This window comes from Lepidothrix coronata, unplaced genomic scaffold, assembly GCF_001604755.1.
Source record: "Lepidothrix coronata isolate B3197 unplaced genomic scaffold, Lepidothrix_coronata-1.0 Scaffold71, whole genome shotgun sequence".
NCBI classification, from domain to species: domain Eukaryota; kingdom Metazoa; phylum Chordata; class Aves; order Passeriformes; family Pipridae; genus Lepidothrix; species Lepidothrix coronata.
In genome coordinates, this window is record NW_016690251.1 from 575,265 (window position 1) to 589,023 (window position 13,759).

The 13,759-nt window shown below is 37.1% G+C and overlaps 1 protein-coding gene across 5 annotated transcripts in view; it reads left to right on the forward strand.

Moving 5' to 3' along the window:
- The window catches only part of MAP4K3 (mitogen-activated protein kinase kinase kinase kinase 3), a 76,372-nt gene that overhangs the window by 43,899 nt on the left and 18,714 nt on the right, over positions 1-13,759 (forward strand). For 3 of the 5 annotated variants that reach the window (XM_017818860.1, XM_017818857.1, XM_017818858.1), the window contains 9 exons: positions 1,616-1,674; positions 2,855-2,893; positions 3,195-3,248; positions 6,811-6,853; positions 7,066-7,228; positions 8,227-8,330; positions 10,036-10,077; positions 10,834-10,918; positions 11,940-12,019. In XM_017818860.1, the coding sequence (XP_017674349.1) occupies positions 1,616-1,674; positions 2,855-2,893; positions 3,195-3,248; positions 6,811-6,853; positions 7,066-7,228; positions 8,227-8,330; positions 10,036-10,077; positions 10,834-10,918; positions 11,940-12,019 (669 nt within the window). The remainder of the gene's footprint in view (positions 1-1,615; positions 1,675-2,854; positions 2,894-3,194; positions 3,249-6,810; positions 6,854-7,065; positions 7,229-8,226; positions 8,331-10,035; positions 10,078-10,833; positions 10,919-11,939; positions 12,020-13,759) is intronic. The other 2 variants (XM_017818859.1, XM_017818861.1) reach the window with 1 other exon arrangement.

Sequence of the window (13,759 nt, forward strand, 5' to 3'; positions counted from 1 at the left end):
CTTGTGAGGCCTGTCATCCTAGATCCCCTAACAGATGTCTAGAGAGAAAGTTGGGTGGCCCTTCTGAGTCAGATCCATAGAAGTGGATAGAGTTTGGTGGGTTTGGGGGATCATTTAATTCTAGAACAAAGAAGTGTAATAAAATTGATACAGAGATTGAAAAGTCAGTCCATGGTTCAGGAAATGCCACCATCAGGCTTGTCTTTGCAATTTTTATTCAACCTCCTGTTCTATACATTCTTTTACATCAAGTAATCATCAATTACATAGTGTTTTTCTCACAATATCTCACTTGTTTTGGGAAAATACGTAAAGTTACTGCAGCAATCAAATGCTACTGACAGCTGTGGTAGGCACACCCATGCGGAAACTACTACTTAGCTTTGCAGAGCAGAATAGAGAGCACAGTAAACAACCTGAAACTCCTTGCCAAGCAGAAAACAATGTCCATAGCTTTGTATTAAAGTGCTTGCCCTTCAGCCTGGAACTGAGGACTGCGGTGGTTTCTGCTTCATCAACTTAGAACACTGGAAAATCTAATGTGAGACTTTTCCTCTGATTTTTAAAAATGCTCTTTTGAGAGATCAGCCCCATCTAATCTGAATTTATTGGTCTTAAAGCTTGAGTATCTGGGCATCTTGATGAGGGATGGCATATTTTGATATGAGTTGCGGTTCAACAGAAGATGTTGGGAGGTCTTTACAGTGTTTTCTAGGAAGGAACAGTGTAGCTCTATTTATCACTAATTTAGGTGATTGGTAATTTGTTTCTCCTGGTGAATACACTCAGTATCTTGGGAGGAAATTTATGTGCAGATTTTTCCTATTGTGATCCATTTGAAGAGAAAAATACCCTGTAATTATAGCAGTATCCTCCTGGCAGGTGCAGGTTTGATCGTGTTTCAGTGGGGTCCCTGTATTCCGTTAAGGAATTAAATTTGTATGGCATTATAGTGTTTATTTAATAACAGTGTTGGAAGCCTATTGCCACATCTTTTTTTTTGTATCTTATACTCCATGATTGCTGGAGCGTTTGACTTCATTAGTACTGTATTTTTCTTTTCAGTACAAAAGGTGTTCTAAAAGCGTACGTGTATGGTTATAACCAGAGCTATAAGAGCATTCATTGTCCTGTCTGCTTATTTTTTTAATGTCCCAGTGTGCTGGGACATTAGGGATTTTAGGCTCCCTGCCAGAACTACTCCCCATCTGAAACGACTACTACAACGTGCCAGTGAGGGGTAGCAGGGTTCTCTACAGGGTCTGGTAGATCACAAAGTCCTTAGTGCTGCTTTTTTTTTTTTTTTTCAATTTTTATATTATTTTTGTTGTTATTTTATTTTGTTTTCTGCAGCTGACTTTATTTGAGCAAAGGACCTGTGTGTGCAAGGAGGAGGCTAAGTTCAGAGTTTTAAAAGGAGTTAGAGGTGCAGGAAACTGGCAGAGAGGAGATTTTTGAGTGCAGTGGGCCTGAGAGTGGTGATAGGGGTCAGGAAAGCCAGAGAAATAAGCTTGTTTGGTACCTCAGCTGTGGCAGAGGGGATAACAGCAGCATGACTCAGAGTGTGTGTTTGCTCACCTGTTCATCTTAAAGATTCATTCTCTTACATTTTTAGGATCTACAGCTAGAATATGGTCATGGTCCTCAGTGTGGCTACTTCTTGGGTGCAAATAAGTGAGTAAGCAGCAGCATTTTCTGTCTTTAATGAATTCAAGACTATTTTAATATAAAAATCGCAAATGTGTGTTTAACACATTAGCTGAAATGTAGTAAAATAAGTCAAACTTGTTTCTATCAATTACAATTCCAAAATCACTATTATTTATACAATAGTAGTAACTTCAGTGCTATAGATTTGCAGCATTTTTCAGTATTTGAGGCTGTGTTGTCTCTGTGGTGGTGTAAGATTCCTTTTAAGAGCTATGATCTTGGTCTGCTTGTTTACAAAATGTTCTCCATGATAGGTCCCACAGACCACAATTTTACCTCACCTGGGAACTACCAGTGCTCTTCTTTGATATTGCTTTATGTCTTTCTTCATCTTGTGGGGCACTGGGAACATGCAGTTATAAATGCTTTAAAAAATAAAACTTACCTTTCTTAGCAAACCCTTCAACTTTATGTTTGTACATTTAATAATTGTGATATATTAATCATATGAAATAATTTTCAGTGTAATTTTTCCTTTCCACCCAATTTCTTAATTACATTTATGCATGTCAGAATTAAGATGCCTAGCTTTGATTTTCAAATTAAATCATGTTGAAAATCTAAGCATAGAACATGATATTTTTGCACAGTCTTTAATTGGGAAAACTATGAACACTGATATTTTCCAAAATCCTGTTGTTTCTTATTCCTGTGTTTTACCTGTGATTCTTGCCTGTCTGTCTTTTCAAAAGCACAAAAATGAAGTTCAGAATGTTACAAAAATTAACCAGGGAAGAATGAGTTTATTCCAATAGTAGTTTAATCCTCGGGAGTCTGATTTTTTATTTTTTTTTTAAGATTACAGTTTTCTTGGAGAGTGTGGATTTGTTTTTAATTGGATCAAGCTAAGTTTTACAGAACAAGTAAAGTGGTTTACAGTACAAGGAAAAAATACCACTGCACTTAATAGCAATACATTAATAGACACATGTGAAAGCACGTTGTGTAAAAATAAATGAAAGAAAAATTGCAACTATGTTCATTTGTATATGGATGCTTGATGTACGTTCTGAAAGCCAGCTGAAATAACATGCTGCTTGGGATTATTTATTGATAGAATCATAAGAGCTTTTGTTCTGGCTTCTGATAATTGCATTTGTGTACCACAATTAAACTGTGTTCTTATTCTTATTTAATGCTGAAGGAGTCTCTTAAAATCAGTTGAAGAAGAACTGCATCAGCGGTAATTCTATTCTTTTTTTTGTTTTCTTCTCTTGTGTGTTTCAAAAGTAATTAGTGCATTGATTTTTTTTTTTTTTCTGTCCGTCACAAGTAATTCTTGTTTGTCCCTATACTTGCTGAGAGGTTATGAGAGAGGCTTAGTTGTCTGGATTGCAACTGTGCTCTAAAGAATAATAATAATTAAAAAAAGACAGTAAAATTCTGTAAAAGAGGTAGTAGCCTTTGAGCTCAGAAATTCTCACAGCAGTCAAGGTAATTTTAATACAACTCACGCAACTGTAATACTTTATTCATTTTCTTAGGGGACATGTGGCACATTTAGAAGATGATGATGATGCAGATGATGATTCTAAACAGTAAGTCCTTCTTGTAAAAATAAATAGATAAATAGAATTAGATCCTTGAATAGATGAGCATTTGAAAAAAAAAGTTTAATCGTGTTTTATAATAACTCAGGATTCTTTACTCTATAGCATTTTTACAGATAGGCACTTAATGTTGTTCCTAGATTACATCACCAGAACTTACTGTAAATTGGGGGAGTGGGGAGTCTTGTTCCTTGCTTGATACAGTTGTCCTTTTACCTTCTATTATTGAACAAAATCTTGATGTCATTACGTTGAGCCAGTAATTCGACCCAAGTCCTGGTGCCTTGCTTAGAACCAATAACTGTGTAAGGCTCATGAAAAGTGTGTAAAATGTATACATAAGTCTTCTCTAGTTTGAGTTTGTTCTGTCCATGTTCCCAGCTAGGAGGATGCTTGCATGGGTGCTTGATTTTTGGAATAGAACTGACTCCCTTACCACAGAGAGAGCAAGGTTATGGAACTGCAAAGGCATATGTTAAATTAATTATGCTCATATTAAATTCCATTGGTATAAGTATTCTCGGGCTCTATTTGATTTTTAGATGAGAACTGAAACAATTTAAAAAGCACAACCAGTGTGTGTAGATTTACATTCCTAAATAAATTTGATCTAAAGACCAAAAAGGAAGGTGGCATTGAGACAGAATTTTTGTTTGCTTTCTGTTAATGAATAATTTTGAAAGCTGTTGCTTCATACCAGAAACCTTTAAAACATGTGTTATCTATTGTGGGCATCTGTCTCTTACAGAGACAGATTATACACTCTCTTTTTTTTTTGCCTTGAGTTATTTTACTGCTGTTCTTTTATAACAAAAGCAGTGGTTTTTATCACATACTGAGCATGTGGGACAGCACCCTTCAAGATGGGTAAAGGTACTGATAGTGTCTGATGTCCGATGATGAGTACATTAAATTTGCATTGTTTAATAATAATTTTTTCAAAACACAAGCATATTTGTTGTTTGACACAAGTAATATTTATAGAAAAAAAAATAGCTGGTTTTCAGTAGGCTTTATTCTTGTGCTAGTTCCTGACGAAATTCTTCATATTTCATCATTAAGCAGTTGTTTAAAGACATGGTTGATTACATAGTTCATTAATAATATGAAGCTCTTGTGTCTTGTCTTTGAGAGGAAGAAGTTGATGATGCTGCTCATGATTTGCTCCCCAGCACTTGGGTGAAGCTGAGAACCTGCTTTGCTCATAGCTGGATAGACCTGGCTAATGACAACTCAGACTTCCTCCGGTGCCGGCTGTAACAGTCTCCTGTAGCTCCGTCCTGCCGGCTTCACTCTGATGGCTTCCAGTGAAGATGCTCTGGATAGCTGTGCTGCTGTGAGCCAGCTCAGCTTGGTTATTCCATCCATACTAATCACTGGATGGTTTTTTGTGCACAGCTTTGTATCTGTTCATTTTTGTTTAGTGTTTCTTTTTTCCTCCTGACTTCTTGCTTGATATGCAGTCAGTATCATCAACCTCAGTAATGTTCCAGGGCTTGGAACTTCTTGATCGCTGCTGTCTTGAAGTGCTAGCACTGATTTCCTTGTCCAGTGCTTCAAAACCCTTGTTTCTTACATGAGCTCCATCAGAACTTTCAAACAGCATTGACTTTAGGTGCTTAGGTCTCTGTCATGTTTCTGGTTTTTTTACGTTAAGCAAGAAAGAACCTGATCGCTTCTGAAGAGGTTCCAATTCATCTGACCCTAAGGGTAGTCACCAGTAGTCTTCTAAAATAGTCCTGGTGTTTTTTGTTTCTTCACATATTTCTTCCCAGGTACTCTTGCCCTACAGAGAGGGCCTGACAATGTGTAAGCACAGGAGTAAAAGCTTGAATGCCTCAACCTTGGATCAGGCAGATTCTGCATCTGTGCCTTTCTCTTGGTATCTGCTTGAGCCGAAAGCTCTGCTGCAATTGTTGGTTCATCAGCTTGATCACAGCTATCTTTCTCTGGAACCCACTGAAGATTCAAGGCTTTTGTTTGATTTGTATTCTGTGAGATGGACTTTCTCTTGAAGAGCACATGTGACATCGGTCACTTCTCCCTTCAGATCCAGAACAAAAACGATGAGGTCATTGTACACCTTCTAGTCCAGACAGATTCCACTGCATGAAACCGGGTGATTTGCGGCAACAGAGAATCCACATGCTTCACAGAACAATATAAAGTTATCTCTCATTTAATAGTTGTTGTTTGTTTTGATATTTCTTTTTCTCTCATGCGCAGCAAGGCTGCTGATGCTTGAATTTCCTGGTTATGGAAACTGGGAAAGCAGAAATTATTGGAGCACTGCCTTGCGTAATCAGCAGTGACAAACTGCACCTAAACCCTGTTGTTGAAACAAGGACACGTGGTCCTTTGTGCAAACATCTGTCACATTTATGCCAAATTGTTGGCTTTTCTGTTTGCTTGGCTGCCCAGTAACATTGTAATGGCTGTCTGAAATGCAGGAAGAATATGAAAAAAAATATAAGTGGAGCTTGGACACACATGACTGAGGACTTAAACTTGGTCCCATGGTGGAGATAATTTCTACCACCATAGCAGGTGAAATCAGAAGTCCCCTTCCAAGCTTCTCTGGAATATAAGGAACGGATAAGATGCCAGGACAGAAACTCCTGAAAAGAATGAAGCAAATCAGACAAGTTGTTGACCTGTAAACATACAAACAGATATCTTACTACTCGAATATTTTTCCAAAACTTTGAAACATTATTTAAAAATAAGGAAAATATTGTGCAAGAGTGTAAAGTTTTCACAGCTGTATTCCTAATTTATTTAATGGAAATAATTTTCAGTTCAAAAATATTAGGAAACAGGGCAGTATAAGAGCTTTTAAAAACATACAAAGTTTAGGGATGTAGTTGATTTTTTTTTTAATGCAACGTATTTTTTAAGCTACAGAACTGGGAGAGGAAGAATGCTCCTCATGCTTCAGCTTTCTTGTTTTCTGCTGATATCTTGTACTGTTGAACCAACCTGTTGAATTGTTCTTGCGTTAAAAAGTTGTCTTTCCCAAGACTTCTATGAAAAAAGAAACTCATAGAAAAAACAAAGAACCCAGACACTAGGGTAGCTGTCCACTGCAGATGAATTTTACTTTCAGGCTGTTTAAATCATCAGTAGTAAATTTTTCAAGGGGTGGTATTCATCAGTTTTCTTGTAAGTCCCCTTTGCCATGCATACCTACAGATGACCCTTTAGAAAAGCTCACTGATACCCTAAATCTTTTTCGTCTCAACAGAGTAAATATCAGGCCTGCTGTGTATCTCCCTGCTTTGTTCTGCACAAGTATGTGCATCTTCAACAAATCAGTTCATGACACTCTGTGCTCTCTAGGGGGGGATCTGTGACACTTGTTTTCATATAGTATCTGTGGTATAACAAAATGTTTGGAAGTATTTGTGATGCAGTTATTTGGATATAATGGTGCTGTTGACAAGTTAATGGGGCTTATTTGTATGGCATTTATAAAACCCTGTATCATCTTGCAGACTGCAAGAAAAGGCTCAAGGAAGGTAGCAATCTGTTTTGTTTCTTCTCTTTATAGTGCTACTATGAAACCTAAAGTGCCACCTCCTTTACCACCAAAGGTAAGTGAGGGGGATTTTATTGCCCAGAAGAAAAGGACACTTTAAATAAACAAATAAATACAAAATATTTAGATTACTATATTGATAGCTTTTTACTTGTGAAAGTTTCAGGATCCAAATATTGAATATGGGATTTTTTACTCATTGAGAAGTAGCATGGATGCTTTGAATCTTTTTTCATTGTGTTTTTATTATTAATATGTCTCTTTCAGCCTAAATCCATCTTTATCCCCCAAGAAACTTATTCTTCTGAAAACGAAAATCAAGGGACAATCAAGAGATGCCCAACATCAGAGAGTCCAGCAAAATCTGCATCGCACGTTCCACCCAGACCACCCCCTCCTCGACTACCTCCACAGAAATCTAATCCTCTAGGTAATAAGAGTGACTCCAAGAAGTATACAAGTATTTCTTAAATAATCTAACGTGATTTTGTTTCTGCATTCTCACCCTGTGCACACATTAAAACATACTGAGGTAATTTTTCAATGGTGGGCAAGTAACAGAAAGTGCATGAAAGCCAAAATGCATGAAGAAAGCATGCTTTACCTCTTAAGAGGGTCAAACATACCTTCTACCAAAGTCACTGACATGATTCCTGCTGATGCCATCGGTGACACGATTGCTTTCCTAAGCAACAGGCTTATAATGTAGAGTATCAGGATTGTTAAAAAAAGTGTGTATGTAGGTTTCAGGTTCAGTGCCTCAGCTGTTGTCATTTGACATGTCAAGAACAGAATTCTGCCTTCAAAGTTTGCTTTTGTATGTAATGAACTGGATTGGGTAGTATAGGAGGTAATGTGTTTGTTTACTGTCTGCTCAGGCTGTTCATTTTATGCTTTTGTTTGTCCGATGCTTTGAGAATTGTCTTGGACTGGCTTCTCTTAAGCAAGCTTAATGTCTGACTCTTAACTGATACCTTGCCAGGTTTTCCTTGCTTCATACTCAGTACTGCAGTTGGTGTGTTAAAGATTTGACTCTAATGCTTAAACATCTAGTGCTAAAAAATGCTTCAGGGCTGTTTGTAAGGAATCAGTAACTGAAGTGTTAGCTCTTGGCAAGTTTTTCTTTGAGTATGTTCAATACATTTTTCCTCATAACTATGACTGCATCCCTTTCTATGCCCCATTGGAGTTGTTATATTAATTACCAAAAGTCATGGACTGAGGTTGAATGTGGCTGAATAGATGGTTCTATGTGCACATGGAGAAACATGCATGCTTCTGAAATAAATTAGGGTATTGTGTACTGTATTGTATATAGTACATGTTCTGACTTAAATGGAAATGTTGGCCTTTTAAAATTGTTTTTAGGCTGGATTACTCTTTGAGGTGAAGGTAGAAGAACACATTTTTAAAAATTAATCTTTCTAGGTAATGGAGTCACTTCTGTACAATTAAATGGTGAAAGAGAGGAATCGCCACAGAATGAAGCTAGAGACACTAATTTTTTAAGGAAAGAAAAGAAGGAAATACTGGTAGGTATTTAAGGTGTTCTTTTAAAGTTTTCTTGACTGACTGTTTTACGTGTGCAAGGAAAAGGAGCAGCCATACTCTTTAGTATTAAAATTATGCTGGATGGCATCTTGTTTACTTGGAATCAAAGCACAGTTTCTTAGATTGTCTAGTTGTGATACAGTCTTAAGCTGAAGTTTGAGTTGGTATTTAAATTTCTGTAGAAACTAACATTATCGTGGATATATACGATTTACTTGCTCCTTTGCAGACCTCAGAAATGTAATGAGAGCGAGACCCTGTGTGAGAGATGCGATGCACTGTACTGAGCAATGATTATTAAAGCTAACAAGGAAATGGGGGAATGGAATATGCTGCCTCCTGACAGCTTGCTGGGGTATTTGTCTGGCCCTGGGAATGGAGCTGAATTAGAGTTGTTCCTGAATGAGTCCTCATCTTATCCTAGGTGTAGGCATACAGGCTTTTTGTTATTTAGGGGGAAAAAGATGATGAAAATGTAGATTGAAGTCTAGATAGGCAAGCCGTTTGCCTGCTGACCTCTGCAGCTCCAGGTTTCAGGGTTTAGTGACTTGGGTTTAGCATCAGACTTGAACTACATGTACTCATATGAAGTTGTGCTCATGGGGAGAATGCAGCCTTACACAATGGGTAACCTGAACCAGCTGTGAGCTGAGGAAGGGGTCCCTTTCCTGCATACTTTGCTCCTTTTTCAAGTAAGGTTTTCCATCAAGTCAGAAAATGGCTTCCAGAGTGGTCACTTCATGATTAAATGTAACATGAAACTGTCCTCTTTGGGGGCTTCTTCTAAGGGTGAGGCTGGAAATGTCACTTTTTTGTGAGAAATGAAGAGGAAGTAGACCAGAAACATTGTCTAGGTCTTTGTTTTGTTTTAAGGAAATGCCAGTAATACTGGCAGTACTTTGGAATGTAGGATTACCTGAACAGCTTTGAACTCATCATTTGAAATTGTGTGTTTGAAGTTTACCATGTTACCTGTAAAATACATTTCTTGGGAAGCATGTTTTTGCTAGGAGAAATTGATAATCGTACTGATTGGTAAAATTTAATGCTGTAATATTGAACAATTGAGTGATATTGTTTAACTCCATAGTACTGGATATGGTATTCTTACGGGCACCGACATAATGTGAGAATGCTGCATAAGGTTATGCAAACATTCACTGAGGAGATACTAGGGAATCATAGTAAAGATTTTAATGAAAGAAAATGTTGCTGGTAGTTTGTGGTGTGTGGTTATTAGAGGCACGTGGTCAGCAAACTCATACAGAATTATGGAACTGTCAGTTGGAAGGGAGGTCTTTAGTCTCACCTCACTTACAAATGGGACTGTAGCCAAAGTTCAGTCAAGGTTTTCAGGTCTAGTACCTATGGCATTGGGCACAGTGGAATTTCTCAGTAGGTGCCCAGTGCCTTCCATTAGTGTAGTGCAGAAATATACAACACAACTCTATTGTCTTAAAAATCTGCAGGGAGTGTTTTGTATCTGTTTCTTATGTAGATGTAAGTATTGGCTTTTTATTTTCTCTTAATGTAATTATGCTTAATTATTTATCCAGTACTTTTGACAGCATTCTGAAAAAATTTTTTACTTCTATTTTTGTTATGCTGTCATTTGGGGAGAAAATATGCATGTTCATGCTTAGTGTGCATGTGTGTGTAAACATACTTTTAAATTTTATTTTCTAGAAACCAATTAGTAATGGCCTTCCTCCCACACCCAAAGTACACGTGAGTATTGCTGAGTCATATCAATGCATGTTGGAAGAAGGATGTGTTTTCTTACTAAACTGACAGAGTACATTTTTTGAATGTTTGTAGTATTTTTTTTTAATTATAAAATCCAATATCATTTAGAAATGCTAAACGACTGTATGATATTTTAGAAATCACCCTTAGTTTTGTGCTATTGGGGTGAAGGTTTTTGTTTGCCTACTTCTTTAAAAAAGTGAGTGATAGTTATATGACTAATGTCACACTAGTACTTAGGAACCTAGTGGTCTGAGGAGCTGATCTCTCCCAGGAACTGCAGATAGCACCAAGTTTAAGCTATATAGCTCTAGGGTTCAAAACTTCTGAAGATAGGATTCATAGATGCCTTAGGGCTGGAAGTAAGTGTCGCAGATACCCACGTGCACCTTCTAGTTTGCTTTGTTCCTCGAATTTTATTGTAACATCTGTGTATACTTGTCACTGTGCTTTTAACCGGCACTGTGATCAGAAGAGCCAGTCTTTCTGTTTCTTGACCATTTGTTTCTGCCTTCAGCACTCTCCTCCATGTGTGCTGGACAGTGTATTTATGTAGTTGTGCTCTGCACCAAACGGGGAGTTCATCTATTTTAAACTAACTTCATCAACTTATTTTCTGGATGAGGTTATTTTCCACATGGCAGCTCTTAACCTTTTGTTACTACTTGGAGTAAAAATAACCCTACTGGAAATGTAACGTTTTAATTTTTCAATATTTAATTGTTTTCATTTCTACAGATGGGTGCTTGCTTTTCAAAGGTTTTCAATGGCTGTCCATTAAAAATTCATTGTGCAACTTCATGGATAAATCCAGATACAAGAGGTACTATATGATGAATATTTTACCCTTTTTGTCCTCTCCTTGGATTTCAGGAGTGCCTAGATGAGCAAGACTATTCCTTTTAAAATAGACATATATTCATATAAACAGGAGTTGTTCTTTAATTATGCTGTCTGAAGTTATGGTGTTCTTTTAATGAAGATATATTTGGTGCAGATCTTTACTGTGATTAAAAAGAATAAATTAAATATCAAAGCTAAAAGCTCTTCTTAACATTTTAGCCCAAAGGATGCCAATCCTAATTTATTTTTTAAAAATCTGGCTTTTAGAGGTCCTAGTTGAGATTTGTTTCTTTATTGTTCATTTTTTTGTAGTTTTTTCCCTAGATTTTTCTGGTCCTACAGGATTCTGCCACTATTGCATACATTCTAGTTCTTTATTATCTTGCCTGATGAAAGAGATACTTGATAACATTGTACTTGCTTTGTCTGCAATTACACCTTTTGTTTATAAGCTCCACAGACACGCTACTGAGCTATCAGCAAGAAAACACTTAGGTTTTTTTAGAAATTGAAATTATGGAAGTCAGTCTTTTGCAGTTGACATCATCTCAGTATGAGATGTCTGTCTTGTTTGCATGCCTAAAGCAATCCAGGGTTTGGATTATGTTCAAGTGAGGCACCCACAAAGTACTGAGAAAATGCTCCAGTTGATACTGCTGTAGAAGTACTCCAAAAGAAGACAATGAATATTTCACATAATATATGGAAATGTCTAAGTAGGATATGTGGAAATTGTCCACATGAGTTCTTGCTTGTGATTGAATAGCTTTTTTTAATTTCAGTTGTTAGTCATAAAGAAAAAAGACTGATCTTCCCTAATGTCCCATCCAGAAATTGAAACTTCCTTAGCAGGATTAACTTTCCATGTTTTCAAATACCATAACTATTTTAGTTTGGTTTGTTTCAATGTGTGTAATTGTTTTAAGTCTTATTTTGGTAAAGAGCCGCACATACACCTCCCTGAAATCAGGATTTCTAGCTTTTTTTGTTTGTGTTTGCAGATCAGTACTTGATATTTGGTGCGGAAGAAGGTATTTACACGCTGAACCTCAATGAACTTCATGAAACATCAATGGAGCAGGTATATTTCTGGTTTGATATTTTTGGAAAAAAATACATCCCTTTTTTAAACCACTCAGATTAATACTGTATAATCCTTGTAAAAGTAGTTTTTACTACATTTATCTAGGCACTAGCTACACTGAGAATTATCTTAAATGTTTGCTCTTGAGGATACTTTTCAGTTATGTTTGAGTGCTTTGTAGGCTGAACCATGTTCAAGTAGGAGATTTTCACCTGTCAGTGTTTTGAACTTCATCATACTGCATTGGTCTGCAGTTAAATGATTAGGCAAATAGTAAGGATTTTCCCTGATATATTTTGGTTGAAAGTTTCTGTTTTCCTTAAACCTTTGGTACAATATAGAATTTTTGCAACAAACGTGTTTCAACTACAGGGAAGCAAAGAGATCCTTTATACACTAGATTCCATTCTTTTGGTCTTAAAAACAGCTTTTCTGCTTTCTGGTGAGACTCAGCTTACTGAATTCCACCTATCTCTGCAGAGTCTGCTCTGTCTCTGCAGAGTCTTATAAAAAGTAAGTTTTTTGAGGGGATACTGGGGAGGGGGAAAATGCCAGTTGCAGGCTTTTCTGTATGGTGTCTTCTCCAGCTCTTTTGTTACTCTCTAAGAGACTTGTTTTCTTTCCTGCCTTCTCCCTAACTTAGGGAGCTATGCATCTGCTATCAAGATGGAGGATTTTGCAAGGACAGCCTTCATACTGTAAGCTGGAGGCACTGGTGTTTGTTCATCTTCCAGGGTCCAGATGTTGTAGATATGTCTGTTTGTTGAGAGGGAGGCCTAGCTAGCTTGAACTGAGCTCCATGTAACCCATATTCATACTGGTGCTTGAGTTACCTAGTGTAAACTTAGCTCAGGATCATCTCTGCTGCTGCACTACAGTTGTAAAACCCACCCTGAGAAATATCACTAATGCAATAATACTTTTAGGCTTGGTAGACCAAGGAAAGATTTGTTTGGCTTTTGTCTTTGCTCCTTGGGGTTTGGTTTTGGTTTGGTTTTTAACTAGCAAGGAAGGAGAACAGGTGTAATGAAAATCATGTAGTGTGTGCTCTAGTGAGCTTTCAGGGAAGTGTTTTAATGAGCACTTAGAGACAAGAACAGATGCTTGCTAAAACAGCCACTGTGGAACAAGAGGAATGGAGTGAACGGTCAGTTAACCTGCTAAATTGAAGAATTGCTGTTCTTTAATCCTCAGATCCAAACCTACTAAATCACAATATGCTGTGCACCTACAGAAGGTCAATCAAACTTGCATTTTCGATTTTGATACAAGAAGGCTGGTAGATTATTACCGTAGGTGTTTCTTAGAGTGTGTTTAGATTATGAGAAGACTTCCGAAATAGAAGTGCACCCTCTGTGCTAATCATTTATCACATCATTATTTATGACAACAGTCAATAGGGCCTTAATAATAGCATTTTCAAGTTTTGTGTTTTATGTCATCATTTACTCTGAGTCTGATACAACTCAGTATAAAAGTCAAAGTAGTATCCTTCATTATTTTTCACTATGTTCCACTTCACCAGTGGACAAAGCAGAAGTAATATGTGTTTCCAGGAGTTAGAATACCTTCAAGGTTAATCTTTGAATCTTTTTTTAGGGGGAGTTGGTTTCTTGTTTTCTTCAGTGTTTTGGGTGGTTTTTTAAGAGCAAAAGAATTGTCCTCCTGAGTGGTCTGTCTAGCCCAATAGTCTGTTTCCTAAAGTGGCAGTGGGAAATGCCCATGAGTTTGGTCACT